Below are 23,174 nucleotides of genomic sequence, written 5' to 3'. Positions count from 1 at the left end.
CCAGGGTGGCCTCCTGGGCTCAGCGGTGCCTCCCCCACCCTCGCTCTAACACCACAGTGTGGTTTGGACGTGGCCACAGTGCCGTACAAACCACAGTGTGCTGCTGGGGCGGGAGCAGGACGGGTGGGTTGAGAGGAAGGGAGAATAAGACAGTGCTGGGAAGCCCCTCACTCCCAAGAGCAGGGAGAGAGAGGACATATAAAAGGCAGCAAACATGGCCCCCAAGAATGGTTGGGGGAAACGAAACCAGGGCTAGGAGCTGGGCAGGCAACCGGAGGGAGAGGGGCCCACGGTGAGTCTCAGTGTAATAACACTGGAACCATCTTCCCGCTGTAGAAACTGCCTGGGCTCCCTAGGGTGGGGTCAGAGGCGGAGGAATGGGAATGACACGGGGGGCCAACAAACTCCCGAGTCACAGGGCAGGGACCCAAGGCTTCCTGTGTCCGATCCTCCCTCTCTGGGTCAGAACCCAAGAGAAAGCAAGGAGAGAGGAGGCCAAGGACAGCAGGGTTGGAGTTGGCAATCCAGAGGCGGTGGGGCCAGAGCGTGGCAGGCAGAGGGGGGCCGGAAGTGGCCCTGGGCCTGGGCTGCCTCAAGATGGAGGCCACAGGCAGGAAATGGAGGCCGGGGGTGGGGGGGAAGGAGAGCAGCAGGGCCAGGAAGGGGCCATCTCGACCTGGGGGCCAGGTATCCAGCCCCCAGCTCTGCTTCCACTCCTCACGGCCCCCCCAGGACCCAAGTCCCACCCAGCGCAACAGCCCCCACCACCCGCCCGCCAGGCTCAGGAGTGGGCCCACCCCAAAAAGCCACGTTTCAGCTGAGACATGCCTCCCCACCCCCACCCAAGGCCTTCCCGCAGCCCTTTCTCCTGTCCAGTATTCGATTTCTTAAAAGCACACCCCAGAAATCAACATCAAGGGGCAAAATCCCTCCTGCAAATCAAAATAATATCCTCTAAAACCCCAAAGTTATCCTCTCACCTCCCATTCCACCCTTGACCACCCTACCTTTCGACACACCCCCCAAAACTCTTAGCAATAAAAAAGATTTAAGATGGTAGGTGTAAGCAGGCTTTTTAGGCCCTGGGGGTGCCAGACCCCTCTGACACCCCTATCTCTCCTGCATCAAATCTTGCCAAAGCCTCCTGCTCCTCATCTTACCCCCCAGAGTCCCTAAACTGAACAGCGGCCCCCAGCTCCCATCCTTGGCAAAGCTTTTGTGGGGGTGAAACAGAAATCAAACACTTTACTAACGGCTGGGGATGTTGGGGCGCCCTCTGGTCTCAGCCTTTGGTTTCCACCTGGGGGACTACACTTTAGGGCCATAAGAGAAAGCCTCTCCAATTATCCCCCCAGTTTCAAGATTGACAAAGCCCAACCCCACCCCAGCACGCACCTCCAAACCTCCCCCCCCCCAACCGCCACGTCTCTCCTGAAAACAGGGGACACTTTCCTCCCCACTTACCTCAGCTACTCTCCCCTGAGATCCTGGTCCCCTATTTTGAAGGGAGCAAAATTTGGGGTGCATCCCTCACATTTGGGGTGCAGGAGAAAGGAGCCGCCCCAGTCGCATCGTTGGCCTCCTTCCTCTCGGCTGGCTCAGGGAGTGGGGAGTGCCCTAGGGAGGGGGGACCCCCACAAGAGAGCTGAGGAGGGGGTTCCTCCACTCCCAGTCAGAACTGGGGACACCCCCCCCAAACCCGTCCCAGCCCATCCGTGTCCAACTCGGCGGGAGAGGCAGCTGCAATGCCCCAGTCAGATTCCCCCAACACTACATTCCTCACCCCATCTAGAGGGGTCCCGGGGCCCCCAAAAAATCCCCAAAAAATCTAGGATGTTGGCAGGACGGTCCTGGACTACCTCTCCAAATTTGGGGTCCTCAGATAGCCCCGTTTTTTCAGGAAAATTCTGTCTTTCGCCTGCCTCCCGCCAGCCCTGCTCTGTCCCGATGCCAATTTTGGAAGTCACTCCCTCCTTCCTCCTCCCCGTCTCTCCAGGCCCCCCCGCTCGGGGGCTAGGGGCCAGGACACCTGGCTTCCATACCAGGGGGGGCACTCCTTGAAGGGCTAGGGGCCAGGAGGTCAAGCTCCTAGCCCCAGTCTTAGGGAAGCAGGAAAGCCCGATCCTCCCTTCCCCTCCCCCCTGGCTGGTCTCGGTGGTGGTTCAGGAAAGCCTGGAGGATTGGAATCTGCCATTGCTGTTGCACAGGCAGTTTTTTTCCCTGGGGTTGTGGGGGTGGGCGGTGGGAGGGAGAGGGGGGAGGAGAGCCGCACAGAGCAGGGACCCAGGCGTGCAGAGCTGGCCTGGCTTGCCCCATAGCCCCTGCTGCCGTGGGGAACCCCTCCCCCCATCTCACCCACACTCCCAGCTCTCCTTCGGCTTTCTGTTTGGGGCTCTTATCTAGAAAATCAGGGTACGAGAATCACCTCCTTGTACCCAACCACCACCTCTCCTTGCCACAGTTCCAACAGCACTGACCTATTCAGGGGTGTCCACTTTACCACAAGACACCCCATTTTCTCCACCTTCTCCCAAACTGAGGTGTGCTCCCTTAAGAAATTGGGGTTCGGAGTCTAAAATCACCTTTTCTCCCTCAGACCTATTTGGGCCCGCATAGAAATAAGAGGAAATGCATTCCTTCCCAAATTTCTCCCATCAAATCCTGGGCATATTTGGGGTTCACTAAAGAAGATTTCTAGAATCTGGGGTGAAAAGGAGCTATAAGCAAAGGACAACTAAATGCATTCCAAATTAAGTAAACTCCCTAATTCAATCTCACCTTATGATCCATCCCTCAGTTTCACCCAAATAGTTGCAAACACCCCAAAATAAGAACACCCCAAAACTTTAATTTCCCACCCTGAGCCCCCATCTTGTTTCTGCCCCTGGATAAAGCTCCTCGGCCATCTGTGCACACACAGGAATATCCCCTCCTCAAAGTAAGTTTCCACAACATTCAAATGCAAAGCTTTGCGCCCCCCCCCCACCACCATGGACCCACAATCATAGAAGGCCTTCCCACGTGCTCCCAGGTTCCATTATGTTCCACCGCATAATAACGAAAGACTCCAAATTGACTTTCATGTCCCCCCAAATCTACTCTGAGCCTTGCAACTTATGTGGCACCCCAAAACATAATGCACCCCCAAATCAGCATGAAATCAGATCATCCATATACACCAATGACTATAAATCCCCATTCACTTCCCCAAGAACGCCTAGCAGGTTCTCCTAATATTCCATGGTGACCATCTCCAAATTGTGGGTGTCAGAATTTCCAGAACTAAAGTAGCTTCCAAGTCAGCTTCATGCCTCAGATTTACCATTTGCCCTCAAGCCTGAATGCAGCTCACAGTGCCCAGAATAACCAAGCTAACTCAACGCCCAGTGACAAACAATGTACCACAACGGACCAGATAACACAAACTCAACTCCATCCTGATACCAAAGGGATCTCCGTCCCAGTCAGAGATCAAAAGTAACCATCGCAACAAAAGCCACCCAATGGGCCCCAGTCCTTAGTGACCCCCAGTCCCAGTTTTTCCACAGTTCTGTGCATGCCAAAAAAAAGATACCCTCAAATCTGAAGGGAAGGGCCCCAGGCCTGGGTATGCAACTTCCTGGGCAATGGGAGACTCCTGAGCCCAAATCCACGTCCTGCTTTGCAGCTGGCTTCCCTTCTCCAAATGAACCTTGTGGCCTGCAAACCAACATCTCCTCAAACAAAATATGAGGGTTTCCTCTGTGCTATCCCCCGGATCAGGGGCTTAAAATTAGTTATCAGGCCTCTCCCGCCTTCTCTTCTTTCATCCTGAGAACGCCCCTGTTTTCCCTTCTCTTTGTTTACCCTATCCAACTTTCATATTCCTGTTCACTAAAAACTCACCTCTAAGGCAGATTATAGCATCTATTAGAAAGGAAAACCCTGTGCTCTCAGGGCTCAGACCCTCCCCCCCCACCCCCCCACCCTACTCACACACACACACACACACACACACACACACACACACACACAAACTCCTTGTCCCACCCATTTCCCTTGCTCCCAAAGCCGTCGGATTTCTCACCCCGGGTAGGAACCCCAGCCTCGGAGGAAAGTCACTTCTGTCGCCTAACTCTCCCTCCCTCTGTCCAACCCTTCCTTGTTCCCTCCTAGGAGACAGAAGGACAAAATAAACGAGCGCAAAGGGGACGAGGTCGAAGGTTTCCGCCGTTCAGACGGAATTGATCCCGAGCCCCTGTCAGAGTGGACCCCCCCCCCCCCACGCCACCACCCCCCCGCCCCGAAGCCGGGTGAAGCCGCACCAGCGAGGCGAAGCCAGTGCGCGCCCGCCCCCTCGTGGAAGGAGCCGAGCATTGCCCGCCCGAGAGCTCTGCCTGCCCGCCGCGCGGGGCCCGGCGCCAGCCTCCAGCGGAGCCGACCGGCGAGGGCCCGCGGCCCTTAGCGGGCTGGGACGGGGGAGGGCGAGCGGGCGCTGGGCGGGAGTCTCTCTCTCCGGGTCCCTACAAAGATTCCGAAGCGAGTCGGGAGCGAGAGTCCGGACGCCTGGGTCTCCTGAGCGTCTCTCGGCTCCCACCCGGGACTTTCCCCACCTCCTCGAGGGGAAGCAGCTGGAGGAGCCGTCCGGTCGCAGGACAATGGAAGGAAACACACTAGAAATCATATCCGCCCTTTCCCTGCCCCGCCCGGCCCGAGTCCCCCTTTGGGTAGGCCCGCTGGAGGAACCCGTCATGCACACCACCCCTCCGCCGTCTGGGACCCCCCCTCCCGCCTCCCCAAACCTGGCGCCTCGTAGGACTCTCCTTTACGCCCCGGAACCGTGCCCTGGACAGGGGGCCTCGCTGTGCCCACTCCCCTCTGACAGGCTCCTGGCGCCCCTTCCAAAAGCCAACCCACCCATTTTCGCCGTCCCAGCTCCCCTACCCCCACAGCCCCGTCACTCCTCTTGCCACCCTCGAGATCCCCAACCCGCTCCCCAGTTCGAATGTCCCATCCCCGGGGACCCAGGACCCCTAAGGTGACGACCACCCAGTGCTTCCGAGGCCCGCCCTGGAGCCGGAGACCCCGCCCCGGGCTCGCCATCTGGAGGGCGACGGAGGAAGGAAGGATACGGACCCAGGCGTTCACCCCACCTCCACCCCCCGCCCCCGACATCCCGGCCAGATAAAGGAGCCGAGGCCCAACGGGGAGCGCGGCCCCACCCCCCGGAGAAGCGGAGCGGCAGCCCCTGCAGGACGGGGGTACGGACGAGAGGCCGAGGGAGCCGGACTCAGGGTCCACGGGAAGGGTTGGTTTGGGGTGATGGTAGGGAGACGGAGGTCCCCCCCAAAGTGGAGACTAAGCCAGGGGCCCGGGACTAGATGGTAGCAGAATCCGTGGCTCGAGGGAGGGAACATGGATTGGGATTTGGTGTGCGGACCGCAAAGCGCCCGGGGCAGGGTGGGCACCTGAGGCCGAGGGCGCGGGGAAGCCGACGGGCGGGGAGTGGGCGATTGGGGGGCGGGCGCTGGAAGGGCACGAGGAGTCCCACCGGGGGCGTTGCGGGCCGGGGTGCCCACGCTCGCCATCCACCCCGTGGGCACCTTCAAACGTAGAGGATGGTGTGGCCGAGGGCAGGAGGAACGGGATGGGTTAGGGAAGGCTGCGGGAGCCGGGCCGGGGGCTGGGCCCTCGGTGAGCCTCGGGAGGAAGAGGCAAACCGCGGGAGGGAGGGCGCCTGCGGACCGCCTGGATGCCCCGGCACCCGCAGGCCTGGCCGCGATGGGATCCGCCGCAGCCCCGGAGCGAGCGCTGGGCTACGTCCGCGAGTTCACTCGCCACTCCGCCGACGTGCTCGGCAACCTCAACGAGCTGCGCCTGCGCGGCATCCTCACCGACGTCACGCTGCTGGTTGGCGGGCAACCCCTCCGAGCACACAAGGCGGTTCTCATCGCCTGCAGGTTCGAGGGGAGCCTCTTGGGACGGATCGGGACCAAATGGGCAAGGGGCGGAGGCATAAGGTGTTTGGGAAGAAATCTGGAGCCAAACCTGCCAGGAGCAGGAGGCGGGGCGTCCTGGGTTTGGGGGCGGGGTGACAGGGGAGGAGGCGGGACTCTGTGGTGGTTCCCTAGCCGCTAACGGGACGGATCTGCCCTTTCTCCAGTGGCTTCTTCTATTCAATCTTCCGGGGCCGTGCAGGAGTTGGGGTGGATGTGCTCTCCCTGCCCGGGGGCCCCGAAGCCGGAGGCTTCGCTCCTCTCCTGGACTTTATGTACACTTCGCGCCTACGCCTCTCTCCCGCCACCGCACCGGCCGTTCTTGCGGCCGCCACCTATTTGCAGATGGATCATGTGGTCCAGGCATGCCACCGCTTCATTCAGGCCAGGTGAGGAGCCCACTCGGTGTTCTCCGTGGACGAGGTGGCTGGTATCCCAGGTGTCAGGGGCGGAAGCCAAGATTAGAAAATAGCACTAACGTCCACCGCACTTTCCCCAGCTATGAACCTCTGGGCATCTCCCTGCGGCCCCTGGAGGCAGAACCCCCCACGCCCCCAACGGCCCGGCCACCAGGCAGTCCCAGGTGCTCCGAAGGGCACCCAGACCCTCCTACTGAGTCTCGCAGCTGCAGCCAAGGCCTCCCCAGTCCAGGCAGCCCCGACCCCAAGGCCTGCAACTGGAAAAAATACAAGTTCATCGTGCTAAACTCTCAGGCCTCCCAAGCAGGGGGCCTGGTTGGGGAGAGGCGTTCTGGTCAACTTTGCCCCCAAGCGGGGCTCCCCAGTGGCGATGAGGCCTCCAGCAGCAGCAGTGGCAGCGAAGAAGGACCCATTCCCGGTCCCCAGAGCAGGTACAGAAACGGAACCCCAAGGATGTGTAGTGGCTAGCCTCAGCCAGGAGGCAGAGAGGGCCCTGGGGCCTGGGTGGTCCGGAGCAGGGAGTGAGCGGGTGGGTTCCCGGGACACTAGCCCCCTTAGGAAGTTGGCCAGAGGCCAGGCGTACTCAGCGCGGCGAGTCTTTAGCAGCACAATTGGATGTGGCTCATTGGTCAGCACGGGCTCCCTTCCAGAGGGCAGGCCTTTGGCTCCAAGTTCTCTAGCAGAGAAGCTCCCCTCCACGTAATCTCTCCTAACCTTCACTCTGCCTAGGCTCTCTCCAACTGCTGCCACCGTTCAGTTCAAATGTGGGGCTCCAGCCAATACCCCCCATCTCACACCCCGGCCTCAAGAAGCCACTGCATCATCTCCCTCTGGGCGGGCTCGTCCACCACCAGGTAAGAGCTCCTCCTTTTACTCCCTTCTGGGCCTTCCTCCTTGTGGCCGCTCAAAGCCAGTTTGGGCCAAAAGGCCTCGGGAAAGACCTATTCCAATTACATACTGCCAATCAGAATCACCTACAGAGCTTTTAAAACTCCCATTGCCCCGGTCACACCCCATAGATCAGCGGTCGGCAAACTCATTAGTCAACAGAGCCAAATATCAACAGTACAACGACTGAAATTTCTTTTGAGAGCCAAATTTTTTAAACGTAAACTTCTTCTAACGCCACTTCTTCAAAACAGACTCGCCCAGGCCGTGGAAGAGCCACACTCAAGGGGCCAAAGAGCCGCATGTGGCTCGCGAGCCGCAGTTTGCCGACCACGGTCATAGATCAAAATGTGTAGACGTGGGAACCAGGCATCAGTATTTCTCAAAGCTTCCAATGAGCAGCAGTGTTTGGGAACTTCTGGCCTATTCCCATCCGGGGCTGAGTGGCCGGCCCAGAGCTCGGCAGGGCCGTTCCGGCCAGGTGTCATCCAGAGCAGTGCCAGAAAAGAGAGAGAAACAGAAACCTCCACCACTCGTAGGGGCCTCCGCCGACCATCACTGCTAGAGGGGAGATGAGCAGAGTACCTTGGAGAGACAGACATGGAGCCAGATCTTGGCTTCCCCTCTTGCTAAAACCCTGTGACCTCGAGCAAGTCAAATGAGCCCCAGAAGTCTTAACAGTAAATTGGGAAAAAGAAACCTACTGTGTGATTGGAGAATTCCCTGATGTTGTTGCCATGACCCACCCCCCACCGCCCCACCCCTTTCCCAGGAAGTGAATTTTTCAGCTGCCAAAACTGTGAAGCTGTGGCTGGGTGCTCATCGGGGCCGGACCCCTTGGCTCCTGGGGATGAGGACAAGCCCTACAAGTGTCAGCTCTGCCGGTCCGCCTTCCGCTACAAGGGCAACCTGGCCAGTCACCGCACGGTGCACACAGGTAGGGGAGGAACAGCGAGGAGAGGCCCCTGGCCCCCTGCCCACGGGGGTCCTAGGGCAGAGTCCCTGACCTCTGTCTCCCTGCCTCCAGGGGAGAAGCCCTACCACTGCTCCATCTGCGGAGCCCGCTTTAACCGGCCGGCTAACCTGAAAACGCACAGCCGCATCCACTCGGGAGAGAAGCCCTACAAGTGTGAGACGTGCGGCTCCCGCTTTGTCCAGGTACAGAGCCGTCTCAGAACGGGCTTAAAGACAACTTTGCAGGAGGACAGAGTGGGCCCGCTGGGGAGGGTTCTGTCTGCCTGCCTTTCCCGGAGGCCTAGTCTGAGGTCACCTCCCCTCCCAGGTAGCACACCTGCGCGCGCACGTGCTGATCCACACCGGGGAGAAGCCCTATCCGTGCCCCACGTGCGGGACTCGCTTCCGTCACCTACAGACCCTCAAAAGCCACGTCCGCATCCACACGGGGGAGAAGCCTTACCACGTGAGTACCTGGCCCAGAGCCTCACACTTCCTCCCGTTTCCCTGGGGGCTGGGCTCCGAGAGGAGCGGGGGGGGGGGGGGGGGGGCGCCTAGAACTCTTCCAACTGGGCGGGGTCCTGGGAGAGTCCACGTGTGCAGGGGTGGGGCCTAGGGTCGGCATGTGAGTAAGGGGCGAAGATGGGGGTAGGGATGGGCAGGCACGGAAGTTAGGCTCCTTGGCTGGACACTGGCTCCTGAAGGGGAACGAAGGGGTGGAAACTCCTTTGCTGAAGAGGGGGAGCCATCTCCTTGGCCTCTCCCTGAGGATTTGGGAGGACATGAGGACTGAAGAGCTTCTCCTGGCCTGAGAGCGAACAGTTCTCCCTCGCTCAGCACCTAAAAGGTGCCTGCGGATGGGGAGGGACCTGACCCGGCTCTCTCCCTCCCCACCCCACAGTGCGACCCCTGTGGCCTGCATTTCCGGCACAAGAGTCAACTGCGGCTGCATCTGCGCCAGAAACACGGAGCTGCTACCAACACCAAAGTGCACTACCACATTCTGGCGGGGCCCTAGCTGAGCCACGGCCCAGGCCCCAGTCACTTTCTGGAAGCCAGGAAAGCTGCCGGCCCGCACCTGGCTTCTCCGTCACATTTGGGCATGGAGGCGTGCAAGGCCCCTCCATTCCCGGAAACTGCCACCACCTTCATGTCTCACTGGGGAGAGCAGGGGTGGCAGGTCACGATTCGATCTGCCTCTGTTTTGCTGGTCAAAACCTCTTCCCCACAATCAATTGTTTCTGAGGAGAGAGCAAGCTTGGAACTGGGGAAGGAAAAGGCTGGAGGCCTGGTTTTCTTAAGGCAGTGGTCGGCAAACCGCGGCTCGCGAGTCACATGCGGCTCTGTTGACTGATGAGTTTGCCAAACACTGTCTTAAGGGAACAGTCCTCCACCTGCAGTCCCCATCTCATTCGGTTTCTCTGTAAATATAAGTTATTGAGGCCTTTGGGTGGCACCCAGGCCTTCATTCTATTGCATTTCCCAGCTCCCCCTTCCTAGTGCGATCAGTGACCTGAAACACAGAATGTGAGGTCACAGCTCTGCTGGCAGAGATTAGCACGTGGCTTGAGTGTTTTATGTTATTGTTGCCACAACCTCTAACTTTAGAATTGTTCTTTCTCCTATTTGTTTGCTTGTTGGTTTGTTTAAAGTGGAGAAAGGGGTTCTCTGTGTCCTGCCCCTCCCTCCGATTCTAGGTCTGGAACCTTTATTTGTCCTGGGGCAGCTCTGGCAACATGTGCGTTTGTGGAATTGGGTCAGGAACCCTCTCTGGATTCGGGATATTCTAGGTTCTCTAGCAGGCTAGAACTGGATAGACGTTTCTCTGTTCTTCAAGGGTTATGGGACCTTTAAGGTGAGCCTGAAATGCAGGTAATAACTGCCTGCTGAGGGCTGTGGGTGTGGGGCTTTGTCAGTCTTGGAACTGGGGGGATGATTGGAGAGGCTTTTTCTTATACCCCTAACTGTCCCATTCATCTGCTCACCGAGGTTTGCCTCCGCTGCGTCTGTCATGATAGAGCTCACAACCCTCCCACTAGGGCCTGTTGTCAGCACTGAGTTCCGAAATTCCTTATTAGAGATGGTGCCGCCTTTTCTGACTCTGCCCAGTCTCTAAGAATGTTCTGACCTACGGGAGAGTTATGAAACTCTTTATCTTAACTAAACATGTCATGACCAGTCCTTTGATGCCAAGGCATCTGGGTTTGAATGTCCCTTGGGGTTCTCGCTACCTGAGACAAACTCCTTCTTCCTTCAGTGGGTTTTTGGACATGTTCTGGCAAATGTCCAGATTCCAGAAACTTCTTTGCCTCTAGAAGCCACAGGTGCTTGGTAGCTTTCTTACCTTAGAAAAGCTGGGTCTGTGACCTGGTCTTCCCGTCACTGTATTCCTGTCCGGAACCAGTGAATGCACTAGGACCTTCCACAGGGAGAGTGAAGGGGCTGAGTTCCATGTGGGGTTTGATATAGATTGGGATTGGGATTACTGTTGGGGTTAGAGGTTGAGAAGATTTAAAAGATTGATTGACTGATGGACCTTCTAGTGGACCAAGTATCCAGGTAGAATTAAGAGGCTGGTTGAGGGGTGCAGTTTCTGGTGTAGGCCAAGGAGGTAGAAAGTTAGGAATGGGGTTTGCCTCTTAACTGGGCAGAAGGTCTGGAATGTTAGATGATGCTCTGAAGCCTTGACTTCCAGTCCCACCCCTTTTGCCATGGAGCCTATTTGATTATGGGGCATGGGGAAGAGGGGAAGAAGAACTTTGAATGTGTGGGGTAGGGCTTCCTCAAGATGGGTCAGTCCTGGTGGTTATCATTTGGAAACTGGTGAGGAAGCTTCTCTTGACCCTCTCACTCCCCACTGCAGACTTGCAGGAAGAGAGCAGAAGAGAGATGCGAGGAGGAACCATGATTTTTATTTAATTTTATTTTTTTAGCAGACTGGATGGGCAGGTGGAGAGTGCGCACTCTAGGGGTGGAGATGTTAGATCTTGCAAGATCAGAATCATGGAATAAAGAAGCCTCTCACGTTGCCTGCTGTGTCCTGGGGTTCTGGCCTGGGGAGACTGGGGACTGCGGAAAGCTGGGGAAAGAGGGTTCTCCCCTCCTGGGTATCATCCTGCGATTTTGTGCTCATTCCACCAGGCATTTCAAATGGGCCACGTTCTCCCCTGCCCTGCCCTTGCCTCCTGGCTCACGCTGCAGGAACCAGTGACTTCATGAAGTGCTCCGGAGCCACCTGCATCCTGCTGCTCTGAAGTCACTTCCTGCCTGAAGTGTGGAGGCGGCGGGGAGAAACCAGGAAGCCACTAATAATGCCAAGGCACTGGGGAATGCATCTGTGCTGGGACACCCCTAGCACCACTGGCACCACCAAAAAAAAAAAAAAAGGGGGGGGGGTAGGGTTTGGGTCCCCTGAGGACAACAGGGGCTGGAGGTGGCAGTGAGAAGGCTGTGTGGCCCTCCCCCAGCAATGGTGCCTTGGAATTTATCCACTGCCCAGCGTATGCTTCTCTCCCACCCTGGCCCCTGGCCTGGGTGTGTTCTGGGTGCACAGCTCTGTTCTGCCCTGTGGGTAGAAGGTGGAAGGTCACTAATTCTGAGAGGTTACCTTCCTTTTGGACTTAAATTACTCGCCTGTGAGATAAGTCTATTAACATGGTCTCTGCAGCTGCTCCCAACATTTACAGTTTGTCGTTGTGTCTTTCGGTCTTTTAAAACCCATGACCTGGATTATTTTATTAAAAAGCAAAAAGGGAAACTTAGAAACTAAAACCTCTCTTCTCCCACTACAGTTAATCCCCTGTTGAAAAGGAGATCCGCGAATAGTCTTGCTACATGTCAGGCCCTCAACTAAGCATTTTAGTGCATAGTTTTTCTAATTCAACTCCCCTGACAACCCTAAAAAGTGGGTGCTGCTATTATCCCCAATTTACAGGCAGGGAAAACAAGAGAGTCAATATCTTGGTTGGCCAAGTGAATACGTGATGAAGCTGAGGCTGGAACTATGATTCTACAGGCTGCACTCTTTATCTACTAGGTTATACCCTCACACCAATTTCTATATCGTTGGCACAGTCTCCCACCACCCCAAATTCTGACTCTGCTTACAAAAAAAAAAAAAAGTTTTTGGGGTAGGACTATTTTTATTTCACACATATAAAATTATAAGGCTCAATATGCTTTTTCTAAATTACACAGCCTCCCTCCCTCCCTATCCCCCACTTGTCTGGGTATAAATCTTTGAGTCCAAGTTTCAAGGGGCGCGTCCTGGGGAGCTTGGATAACAGTGAAGAAACAGGAAGCTGAGCCATTCCTGCTCTACGAGGTGGAGGGACCGGCTTGGAGGGGCAGATTGCTCCCGGGGTCCTGGCTTGTCGGTGTGGGTGATGGTGGGGTGAAAAACCGTGGTTAGAAAGTGGTTTTACTAGAGAGGCAGAGGAAAGTGCTCTAGCCCCGCTGAAGAAAGGGCAGGTGATGCTGGCAGGCTCGCCCTTCCTCTCCCCAGTTATTTTTGGTCTCCGTGACCTGTAGGTTTCCTGTTAGTGGGAACAGAAGCGACACTACAGAAATGAACGCCAGGAGTCCAGCAACCCATTCCCCTTGTCTCCTTCTTGGGCCCCGGAACCCCTCAGAGATCCAGGTATCTAGATTCTAGCGACCCGAGGAGCTGGGAGCATTTCATTGTAATCTCATCGCACAATCCCTTCGCTGGCCACCAGGCCTTGCAACTCCTGGGCTCCTCATTAAGCGAGGGACTGTTTTCCTCTGCTGAACCAGTTCACCCGCCACCCACCCCTATGCACTCCTCACATGCGGGTCAGGGTGCTGAGATCCGGACGAACTGGCCTGCTAGGTGGACAGGAGACGGAAGCAGCCCCCGGGTCGGTCCCTGCGTCACCTGGGGCCCATCTCATTGACCTCCTAAAGCTCCCCCTTTACGCATGCTCCCGCTCGCGGCCGCGACCCCGAACCAAAAAGCCCGCCCTGCCCTCCCGGCTCCGCCCCGCCCAGGAGTCCCGCGAGCGAGGATGGTGGCCTTGGCCAGGCTGGCCGGGTGCTGAGCCTTGCAGTGATAAAACAGATAGTCCGCTCGGAGAATGGTGCGCCTCGAGGGAAGAGCCCGAACCCAGCGCCGCTTCCTGGCTCCTCCACGGAACGCTGCCCCCGCCCGGCCGGGCCGGGCTTCTCGGCTGGCGGCCCGCGCAGCCCCGCCCCTGGGCGCTGAGCTCCCGGGCCGGCACCGGCCGCTGCTCCCCACACCGGCGCTCCCGCCGGGAGGAAGGCGCAGGCGCCTCACGCAGCCTCCCTGCAGCTAGCTCGCGAGCCCCCGTCGGTACCTTCCTCTTTGCCACCCTTTCCTGCCCCCGCGTGGCCGGGGGCGGCCCGGGCGGCCGGCGGGGCGGGCGGAGGTGGAGCGTCCCGAGCCTGATTCCCACGAGGGCTTTCGGGGCGGCCGCCCGGTTACCCCCCACATGGCGCGCAGGGCCGAGCCCCCAGACGGGGGCTGGGGATGGATGGTGGTGCTCTCAGCGTTCTTCCAGTCGGCGCTGGTGTTCGGGGTGCTGCGCTCCTTCAGCGTCTTCTTCGTGGAGTTCGTGGCGGCGTTTGGCGAGCCGGCAGCGCGCGTCTCCTGGATCGCCTCCATAGGCATCGCGGTGCAGCAGTTTGGGAGTGAGTGCTGCGCCTCGGGCCGGCGTCCTAAGACCCTGGGAAGGGGGAGGGGATGCGGGGACCGTAAGGGGGGAGGGGGGAGATGGGGGAGATGCTGGAGAAGGGTGCCTGAAGTCTTCTCACAGAACTCCTTCCTCTTCCCCAGGCCCCGTGGGCAGTGCCCTGAGCACGAAGTTCGGGCCAAGGCCAGTGGTGATGGCTGGGGGCATCTTGGCCGCGCTGGGGATGCTGCTGGCCTCCTTTGCCACCTCCTTGACCCACCTGTACCTGAGTATTGGGCTGCTCTCAGGTGAGACCCTGGGTAGGGCAGGAACGTCAAATGCCTGAGCCATTGGACTCTGGGCTATCACCTTCCTCCTGATCTTTCCAAAAGACTTCAGGGGAAGCTGAGAGAAAGTTCTGGATAACACCTGTGCCCCGGAGGGTATTAAGAGGGATGACTCATTTAATAAACTCGGTGGGGCGGTTTAGACTTCCAGAGATAATGAGTCCACAGTATGCAAGCCCGGAGCTAGTGGGGCTGGAGTGCAAAAGGAAGAACTACAGAGTATACAGTTGTGTCAGGCACTGTGACTGTAAAATAGACATCTAGCCTGTTTGCGGTTTTTTACATATTTAGGGGCTCCTACATTGGGTGCGTCTGTGTTTACCAGGGTTACAGCCTCTTGTTGGATCGATCCCTTCGGTACTATGTAGTGACCTTTGTCGTCTCTTTTGATGGCCTTCTCTATCCTATTTACAGATGAAGCAAGGCTTCAGAAGCTTATGAAACTTGGCAAATAAAGATCACACAGCCAGAAATAGTAGGGCCTAGGTACAGCTCCAAAATTCTGTGCTCGTTACTTTAAAAACATTATCTCTAGGTCTCTACAGTCCCATAAAGTATATTACCCCCATTTTGCAGATGGGGGGATTGAGGCTGGGAGATTAAGTAACGTCATACCGCTAGATAGTATCACAGCTAGGACTGTAGCCAGACCTGTGCTACATTCTGCTGCTGGGCAGTATTGGGATTACTGGGCGCCCGGAACTCCCAAAGAGTCCCCAAACCACCATTTTTCAAAAAACATATTTTATTGATTTCAGAGAGGAAGGGAGAGGGAAAGAGAGAAACATCAGTGATGAGTGAGAATCATTGATTGGCTGCCTCCTGCACGCCTCCTGCTGGGGATCGAGCCCACAACCCGGGTGTGTGCCCTTGGCCAGAATCGAACCTGGGAACCTTTAGTCTGCAGGCTGAAGCTCTATCCACTGAGCCAAACCAGCTAGGGCCACCGTTTCTTTTTCTTTTTTCTTTCTCTTTATTATTATTTTATTTATTTTTTTATTTTTTTACAGGTTCTGGGTGGGCCTTGACCTTCACACCAACACTTGCCTGCCTGTCTCGTTACTTCTCTCGCCTGCGATCCCTGGCCATGGGGTTGGCACTGACTGGCGTGGGCCTCTCCTCCTTTGCCTTTGCCCCACTCTTCCAATGGCTGCTCAGCTACTATGCCTGGCGGGGCACCCTACTGCTGGTGTCAGCCATCTCCCTCCACCTGGTGGCCTGTGGGGCTCTCCTCCGCCCACTCTCCCTGACTGAGGACCCTGCTGTGGGTGGCCCTGGGGCCCAGCTCGCCTCCCTCCTCCATCATGGCCCCTTCCTCCGTTACACTGTTGCCCTCACCCTGATCAACACTGGCTACTTCATTCCCTATGTGCATCTGGTGGCCCATCTCCAGGACCTGGATTGGGATCCACTGCCTGCTGCCTTCCTACTCTCGGTGATTGCTATTTCTGACCTCGTGGGGCGTGTGGTTTCTGGGTGGCTGGGGGATATAGTCCCAGGGACTGTGGCACGACTCCTGATGCTCTGGACCACCCTGACTGGGGTGTCACTGGCCCTGTTCCCCGTGGCTCAGGCTCCCACCGCCCTGGTGGCTCTGGCCGTGGCCTATGGCTTTACATCAGGGGCCCTGACCCCAGTGGCCTTCTCCATGCTGCCTGAACTGGTGGGGACTGGAAGGATATACTGTGGCCTGGGACTGGTGCAGATGGTGGAAAGCATCGGGGGACTGCTGGGGGCTCCTCTGTCAGGTAAGGGGAATGGGGTTTCCAGATGGCCAGAGATGCCATGTCCTACCTCAGGGAGGGGACTATTCACATTATAGTGGATCTACATATTGCCCGTTACATGGTATGGTATACTACATGGCCTGTATAACCAATCATAGCAGAAGTGGGTCCATGAGACAAAGAAACTGGGGCTGTGGGAAAACTAAAATGAGCTATGCGGAGCCCTTGGTAGGATACCTGTAGCTTGGATTTTCAGACTTGGCTGGACCTGGCCAGACATAACATGCCCTTACCCTTGGGCCATTTGGCCCCAGCTCAGATGTCTGAGCCATGTGGTCAGAGTTCTCCAGCCCTCAGATGCCAGAACCTTCAGACCCTTGACGCTTTCCTCTTAACTACTGACTGTCAGATGACAGGGCCACAGTTGCCAGAAAGAAAGACACAGGTGTGCCTGACTCGATCTGGATCCCCAGAATCCCCACTGGCTGATGTGGAGGGCCTTTCTGAAGGCAGGAAGGTGATGGACATTACCCTCAAAGCCCCTTGGGAAACCAGAGTTCTCAAGCGCATCGGGTCCCACCTTGGGAGTTCTAACTCTTCCAAGATGGCAGGTTAAAGATTATTTTCCTCCTTCCACCCAAAAACAGGTCTGAGCCGTCAGCCCCAGGAAACAGATCACCCATGTGTGTGCTCTTTTGCTCTCTTGGTGTAGGCTACCTCCGGGATGTGACAGGCAACTACACGGCTTCTTTTGTGGTGGCGGGGGCCTTCCTTCTTGCAGGGAGTGGAGTTCTCATCACTCTGCCCCGCTTCTTCTGCGTCTCAGCCCCTACCTCCAAGCCCCAGGACCTTGGCACAGAGGCGCTGGATACCAAAGTCCCCCTGCGAAGGAAGGGCTGGGAGAGGACTGAACTCCAAAAAGACCCAGAAAGCCAGAGATTGGCAGCGCCGGGTCTTGTGCCCCATATTGGTGCCCAGAGGACCACGGTGCCTTCAGCGTCTTGATCTGTCTTCCGCCACAGCAGGCCCAGGGCTCCTGCGATGTGTGTGCCAACTCCTAGGATCTTGTTGAGGACTCCTGTCTCTTCTTGGCTTCCACAGCCATGGCTGCAGGATCCAAGAGTTCCGCCTGCTCCAGTGAGCTGGGAATCAACTGTGAAAATCAAAGGCCAAGAGACTTACAATGTTTTCCAAGTGATCGATCTCTAGTGTTGCCTACTAAGCTTCTTCTCTGAAGACAGATGTTTGGGGATGAGGGATGCCCCGTTGAGATAAAACTGAATAAGAAAACTGGATAATAACCAGAAACTCAGAAAGAACTGGAGCCCATATGCTTGGGTTGGTTGAGTGGGGTCATGGCTGGGGGGTAGAGGGGAGGTGTCCAGGAGCTCTGGGGACTCCGAGCATCGTAACCCTGGACTCTTGCTCTCTAAACCACAGTTCCTCCCACTTGCCCACTGACCTCCCTCTTTCCCACTAGTCCCTGTGACTTAAAAGAGAAATTAAGGAAATGGGGACATGGTAGGGCTGGGGGCGGTTTGGTAAGAAGAGCTGAAGCTGAGAGAGTCTAAGTCTGGGTCTAGGATTCTTGTATTCACGTCAGGCCAATAGAAGGAGATTGAGATATGGGAAGAGTTTTGAGTAAAGGAAATGAGGATGGGGCAGACAGCACCCATGAGCCTCCCTCTCCCTCAAACAACTTGAAGCTGGCAGGCGGACAACTTCTCAAAGATGCCCTGTTATAATGGCAACGACGCGGGCAAAGAGAAATGGGACTGACTAGACAGAGATACCGTCCTCTCTCCCAGGGCTTACTGGGATCCTGCTCCTTCCAAGCGGCCTTTTGAATGTCTTAAGTAGAAAGTTTTCAGCGTCCTAGATGGGCTAACAATTGGAGCTTGCAGAAACATTGGAAATTTTTTATTGAGGGCGGGGCTCAAACCAGAAGAAGATGGTCAACAGGAGGTGTCCGCAGTGGCACGAGGGCCTCCTGGGGACAGCAGGGCCACCTGCGGAGCTGGGAGCAGCTCTCCCCTCTCAGGGGGCGGGGTGGCTGGAGGTGAAGCCGGAGGGCAGGAGGGCAGCGCCCCAGGCAGCCCCATGTAGATGGAGCTGCCTGAGAGGACGAAGGAGCCACACACGAGGAAGGAGGCCGTGAAGTCTCCGGTCTCATCCCTTAGGAAGCCTGAGAGGAAGGGGAAAGGAGTTTAGAGGCCTCGGACCCCAGGAGGCGGGCGGGGGGAATCTGCTGGCTCAGTCGGGCCCTTACCTGACAGCGGAGGGCCCAGAAGCCCCCCGAGGCTCATCAGCAGCATCACCAGACCCGTGGCCTGTACTACACCTCCGATGCCCACCAGCCCAGGGAGCACCCCGAACACCAGCGGGGCGTAACTGCCTGCGCTCAGCCCGTAGGCCCCGGCCGCAGCCAGCAGGGAGCCCCCCCAGGCCTCCTCGCTCCCTACCACCGGCACCAGCCCCACGGCCAGCAGCCCCAGCCCCGTCAGAGCCCCGAACACCGCCAGCAGCCGCGGGAGGGGCACCCAGCCCTGGTCCGCCACCCACCCGCAGGCCAGCCGGGCGCCCGCATCCGCCACCGCGGCCACTGCCACCACCAGCGCTGCCCTGTACCCCCCCAGGCCCCGGTCTAAAGCGTGCGGGGCCAGATGCACGTAGGGGACGAAGTACCCGCCCCCAACCAGGGCTGTGCCCAGAGCAAACACCAAGAAGGCTGGGCGCGCGAAGAGACCCAGGCCCAGGGCGGCGAAGAGCCCGCGGGGTGGGGCGGGGGGGTCGCCGGGGAGCTCCAGGGGTCTCAGCAGGGCGCCACAGGGGGTGAGGTGGAGGGTGATGGCGCCCAGGAGGAGCAGGGCCCCCCGCCAGCCGAAAGTGTCCAGGAGGAGCTGCAAGGCAGGCGCCAGGAGCAGCGAGGAGGCTCCGTTGCCCGTCAGGGCCAGCCCCACGGCCAGGACTCGCCGGCGGGAGAAGTAGCGGGAGAGGGTCCCCAGGGCCGGGGCGAACACCAGGGCCCAGCCGGAGCCTGCGGACGCATAGGACTGGGGTCACCGTTAGGTATGCACATGCTGAGTAACTGTGTTGTATGTCTGAGACTAATACGTTGTATGTTGGCCATGTTTTATTAAAAATAAAGTCACTTAAGTGTTCAAAAGATAAAAGACTGGGCCCAGCAATCCCAGCCCTGCTCTTGGGAGGACACCCACCACCACCACCGCACAGCTGGCCTCCGGCCCCCAACAACCTCCTGTCTCCCCCACCACCCCTGAAGGCCCGGAGTATCGCCCCCCTCACCAGCGAGGACGCCCAGGGCAAGGTAGAGGTGCAGCAGACTTCCCGCGAAAGCCGAGAAGAGGAAGCCGAGCGAGGTGAGGATGCCCCCAACCATCACTACGGGGCGCGCCCCCCAGCGGGTGCTCAGGGCGCTGCCCACTGGACCTAGAAGGAGGCGGAGCCAAGGGAAGACACGCCCTAACCCTCAACGCCAACACTCCTCATTGGCTGTCTGCCGCGCCTAACGCTCCTCCCCCAGCCTCCTAGCTCCCCCTCTAAACCTCAACGCACTCTGTTCTGGAACTTGGTGCCACCTGTCGTCCTTTCTCAGCTTATCTGGCAAGCAGGTGGGTACCCCACCACTGCACTCACGGCCCCTCCGTCCCGGTTCCTGCCCCCCACCTCGGGGTGAGGGGGGCCTCACTGGCTGCCTGCTGCACGGCCAGGGCCAGGGCGCTGACCCACGCTGTGTCCTGAGAGGTTCGGTCAAAGTGCTCAGCGATATCGGGGAGGGCGAGGCCCAGGGACCGTAACAGCCCGTACGAGAGCCCATTCACCAGGAAGGCCGAGGCTGCCACCACCCAGCCCCAGCCCCCGTCCGGGGTTCCGTCCAGGGTTCCGGCAGGCTTGGGGGTCATCACCGTCTGGGGAGAAAGGAACACGTGGAGTGAAGTCTCCATGTCTGTGCTTCCTCTAGGGACCTGAGATCCAGCTCCTGGCTGCTTTTTTTTTGGGGGGGGGGGGTGTCACCCGGAGCACGACAGGGAGGGGCAGAGGGGGCGGGGGTTGGGCCTAGGGATGCAACTCCTGGGTCGGCGAGTTACCCGCGAGATACCCGAACGGGTGACGGGATGTCCCTGGAACTCCCCCTTCCCCCACACCCCCTACTCCTTACCCGACCCCTCCAGGTGGTGGGGGACAGGGCGAAGAATGGCTCGGTCTGGTTTCTTCCCGCTTCTGAGGCGGGCGGGGGGTACCGAGGTGCCGAGGGGAGCGAGTGCGGAGATGGAGCCCCACTTGGACCGGCTCTCGGTAAACAGAGATCACCGCGGGGCCTGAGCCACCTGGGATGCTGTGTTGGGGAGGGGGGGGGGGGGGGGGGGGGGGGGGGGAGGCGTGCAGCAGAGACAGCCAATCAGCGAGCCCAGGGTGAGGTCAGACACTGAGTCTCACGGGGATTAAGTTTTACACACACACACACACACACACACACACACACACACACACACACCCCAAGCTCAGGAAAAGGGAGCAGCCAGGAATGAATGCCACGCACCTGCCCAGATCAAGCACCTGCTGCCTGCTGCGCACCGAGGAGATACGTGGCTGCAGTCCCGAGCAAGCACAAGGCAGGTAGCAATGCCCTGAAACAGGGCTGAGTAGAAAACGTTGCTGGAAGACCAGTAAACCTTGGACATCAAATCACAGACCTCCACTGAATGCTTGTTGTGTGCCCAACAATAATATGCCCTCAAGGACTCAGGGGAGGAAGAAGGACTCCCTTATTCTGAGGAGCTGTGATGTGCCAGGCACTCTTCACACATGTCATCCTTTCATCCTCACAATAGCCCTGTGAAGATGGTGTCATGTTCATTCTACAGGTGAAGCCATTGGACCTACCAGAGATGAGCTGGCTTGCCCAAACCGCACAGCTAAAAGATGGTGGAAATATGTATTTAAATTTTGGGACCATACAAGGAGAATAGCCCTGGCTGGTTTGGTTCATTGGTTCGAGTGTCGGACCCGGACTGAAGGATCCCGGGTTTGATTCCATTCAAAGGCATATACCTCCTTTGCAGGCTCAGTCCCTAGGCCAGGTCGGTCACATGTGGGAGGCAACCAATCGAGGTGAGAGATATTTCTCTTTCTGCACTCTCCCCTCCCTTCCAATGTGTCTAAAATTCAATGGGGAAAAATATCCTCAGGTCAGGATTAACGAGAAGAATAGACCTCGGACTGAAACAGAATCTGCCACAGTGGAAAGGAATGGCCTGGAGACCGCTTGATGCCAAACTGGCCTGGAAAGGCAGCCTTTTCGGAGCCAGAGAATCTGTGATTCTAAGATAGGGGGGCGCTGGAAGAATAGGAAGGATCTTTGCCATCAGAATCGCTAAAGATTAGAGATTAGAATTTTAAAAACAAAGTAAGAAATCTGAGAACCCTGGTACTGATTTTTTTAATTAAAAATTTTTTAATTTATTTACTGAGTTGAGAGAAAGAAAGAAAGAGAGAGAGAGAGAGAGAGAGAGAGAGAGAGAGATTGACTTGTTGTTCCACTTATTTATGCATTCATTGGTTGCTTCTTTTTTTTTTTTTTAATATATTTTATTGATTTTTCACAGAGAGGAGGGGAGAGGGATAGAGAGCTAGAAACATCGATGAGAGAGAAACATCGACCAGCCGCCCGCAACCAATATACATGCCCTCGACCGGAATCGAACCCGGGACCCCTCAGTCCGCAGACCGACGCTCTATCCACTGAGCCAAACCGGTCCTGGCCATTGGTTGCTTCTTGTATGTGCCCTAATTAGGGATCGAACCCGCAACCTTGGCATATTGGGACAACACTCTAACTAACTGAGCTACCCGGCCAGGGCAAAAATCGTATACTTTATGATGTGTTCTCCTGATATTTCCACTTGGCACCATGCATAGTACAGTATTATTGACTATATTCCCTATGCCCGTGGTTGGCAAACTGTGGCTCGCGAGCCACATGTGGCTCTTTGGCCCCTTGAGTGTGGCTCTTCCACAAAATACCACAGCCTGGCTGAAACCAGTTTGGTTCAGTGGATAGAACGTCGGCCTGCGGACTCAAGGGTCCCAGGTTCGATTCCGGTCAAGGGCTGATCGATGTTTCTCTCTCATCAGTGTTTCTGACTCTCTATCCCTCTCTCTTCCTCTCTGTAAAAAATCAATAAAATATATATTTTTTAAAAATACCACGGCCTGGGCGAGTCTATTTTGAAGAATTGGCATTAGAAGAAGTTTAAAAAATTTGGCTCTCAAAAGAAATTTCAATCGTTGTACTGTTGATATTTGGCTCTGTTGACTAATGAGTTTGCCGACCACTATCCTATGCTGTACTTTACATCCCATGAGTATTCTGTAATTACACCTTTTTCACCCAGTCCCCCAACACTCCCTCCTCTCTGGCACCCATCAGTTTGTTCTTTGTACCTATGAGTCTGTTTCTGTTTTGTTTGTTTGTTTATATTCTTTATATTGGTCTAGTAATATTCCATTATATATATGTACCACAGCTTTTAAAAAGAATTTATTGGGGTGACATTGGTTCACAAAACCATACAGGTTTCAAGTGTACAACTCAACATTGTGTGTCCATTATCCAAAGCGGTCTCTTTCCATCCCCATTTATACCCCCATTGCCCACCTCCACTAACCACCCCCCCCCATCCCTCTGGCTATAACAACACTGTCATTGTGTGTGTGTGTGAGTGTGTGTGTGTGTTTTGCTTAATCCCTTCACCTTTCATCAGCTGTCAGTCTGTTCCATGCATCCATGCCTCTGTTTTTATTTTGTTCATTAGGTTTCACATATAAGTAAGATCATGTGGTATTTGTCTTTCTCTGACTGGCTTATTTCACTCAGCATAATAATCTTTAGGTTCATCCATGCTGTCACAAAAAGTAAGATTTCCTTCTGTTTTACAGCTAAAGTAGTATTCCATTGTGTAAATGTACCACAGTTTTTTTAATCCACTCATCTACTAATGGGCATTTGGGCTGTTTCCAGATCTTGGCTGTTGTAAATAATGCTGCAAGGAACATAGAGGGTGCATATATTCTTTCAAATTAGTATTTCAGGTTTCTTAGGATATATTCCTAGAAGTGGGATCACCAGGTCAAAAGGCAGTTCCGTTTTTAATTCTTTGAGAAACCTTCATACTGTTTTCCACAGTGGCTG

The 23,174-nt window shown here is 56.5% G+C and overlaps 3 protein-coding genes and 1 non-coding gene across 5 annotated transcripts; 2 read left to right on the top strand and 2 right to left on the bottom strand.

The window, feature by feature from the left end:
• Positions 1–34: 34 nt before the first annotated feature.
• On the bottom strand, positions 35–116 carry MIR497 (microRNA mir-497). The gene has a single exon (NR_129057.2). It is a non-coding gene; the product is annotated as a microRNA mir-497 (primary transcript).
• A 5,092-nt stretch (positions 117–5,208) lies between these two features.
• On the top strand, positions 5,209–11,596 carry BCL6B (BCL6B transcription repressor). The gene is made up of 9 exons (XM_008153565.3): positions 5,209–5,240; positions 5,750–5,939; positions 6,143–6,364; positions 6,475–6,825; positions 7,124–7,248; positions 8,055–8,219; positions 8,310–8,440; positions 8,565–8,702; positions 9,138–11,596. The coding sequence occupies exons 2-9, from the start codon at positions 5,761–5,763 to the stop codon at positions 9,252–9,254; spliced, it is 1,428 nt and encodes a 475-aa protein (XP_008151787.2). The 5' UTR covers positions 5,209–5,240; positions 5,750–5,760; the 3' UTR covers positions 9,255–11,596.
• A 1,866-nt stretch (positions 11,597–13,462) lies between these two features.
• Positions 13,463–17,339, top strand: SLC16A13 (solute carrier family 16 member 13). The gene is made up of 4 exons (XM_008153564.3): positions 13,463–13,906; positions 14,052–14,195; positions 15,245–15,982; positions 16,674–17,339. Exons 1-4 carry the CDS (start codon positions 13,708–13,710, stop codon positions 16,964–16,966), a joined length of 1,374 nt encoding a protein of 457 aa, XP_008151786.3. The 5' UTR covers positions 13,463–13,707; the 3' UTR covers positions 16,967–17,339.
• Positions 17,340–17,872: 533 nt separating this feature from the next.
• On the bottom strand, positions 17,873–20,288 carry SLC16A11 (solute carrier family 16 member 11). Of its 2 annotated transcripts, XM_008153563.3 has the most exons (5): positions 20,142–20,288; positions 19,671–19,890; positions 19,268–19,411; positions 18,231–18,998; positions 17,873–18,146 (listed from the first exon to the last, which is right to left on the bottom strand). In XM_008153563.3, the coding sequence occupies exons 2-5, from the start codon at positions 19,882–19,884 to the stop codon at positions 17,917–17,919; spliced, it is 1,356 nt and encodes a 451-aa protein (XP_008151785.3). In that variant the 5' UTR covers positions 19,885–19,890; positions 20,142–20,288; the 3' UTR covers positions 17,873–17,916. The 2 variants fall into 2 exon arrangements, with proteins under 2 accessions (XP_008151785.3, XP_054565667.1); XM_054709692.1 differs by lacking the exon at positions 19,268–19,411 and having other exon boundaries at positions 20,142–20,201.
• Between the last annotated feature and the right edge of the window lie 2,886 nt (positions 20,289–23,174).

The sequence above is a fragment of the Eptesicus fuscus genome, chromosome 20 (genome assembly GCF_027574615.1).
Source record: "Eptesicus fuscus isolate TK198812 chromosome 20, DD_ASM_mEF_20220401, whole genome shotgun sequence".
Taxonomy (NCBI): Eukaryota; Metazoa; Chordata; class Mammalia; order Chiroptera; family Vespertilionidae; genus Eptesicus; species Eptesicus fuscus.
Note: the sequence above shows the minus strand (reverse complement) of the source record. Positions and strands in the feature narration are given on the sequence as shown.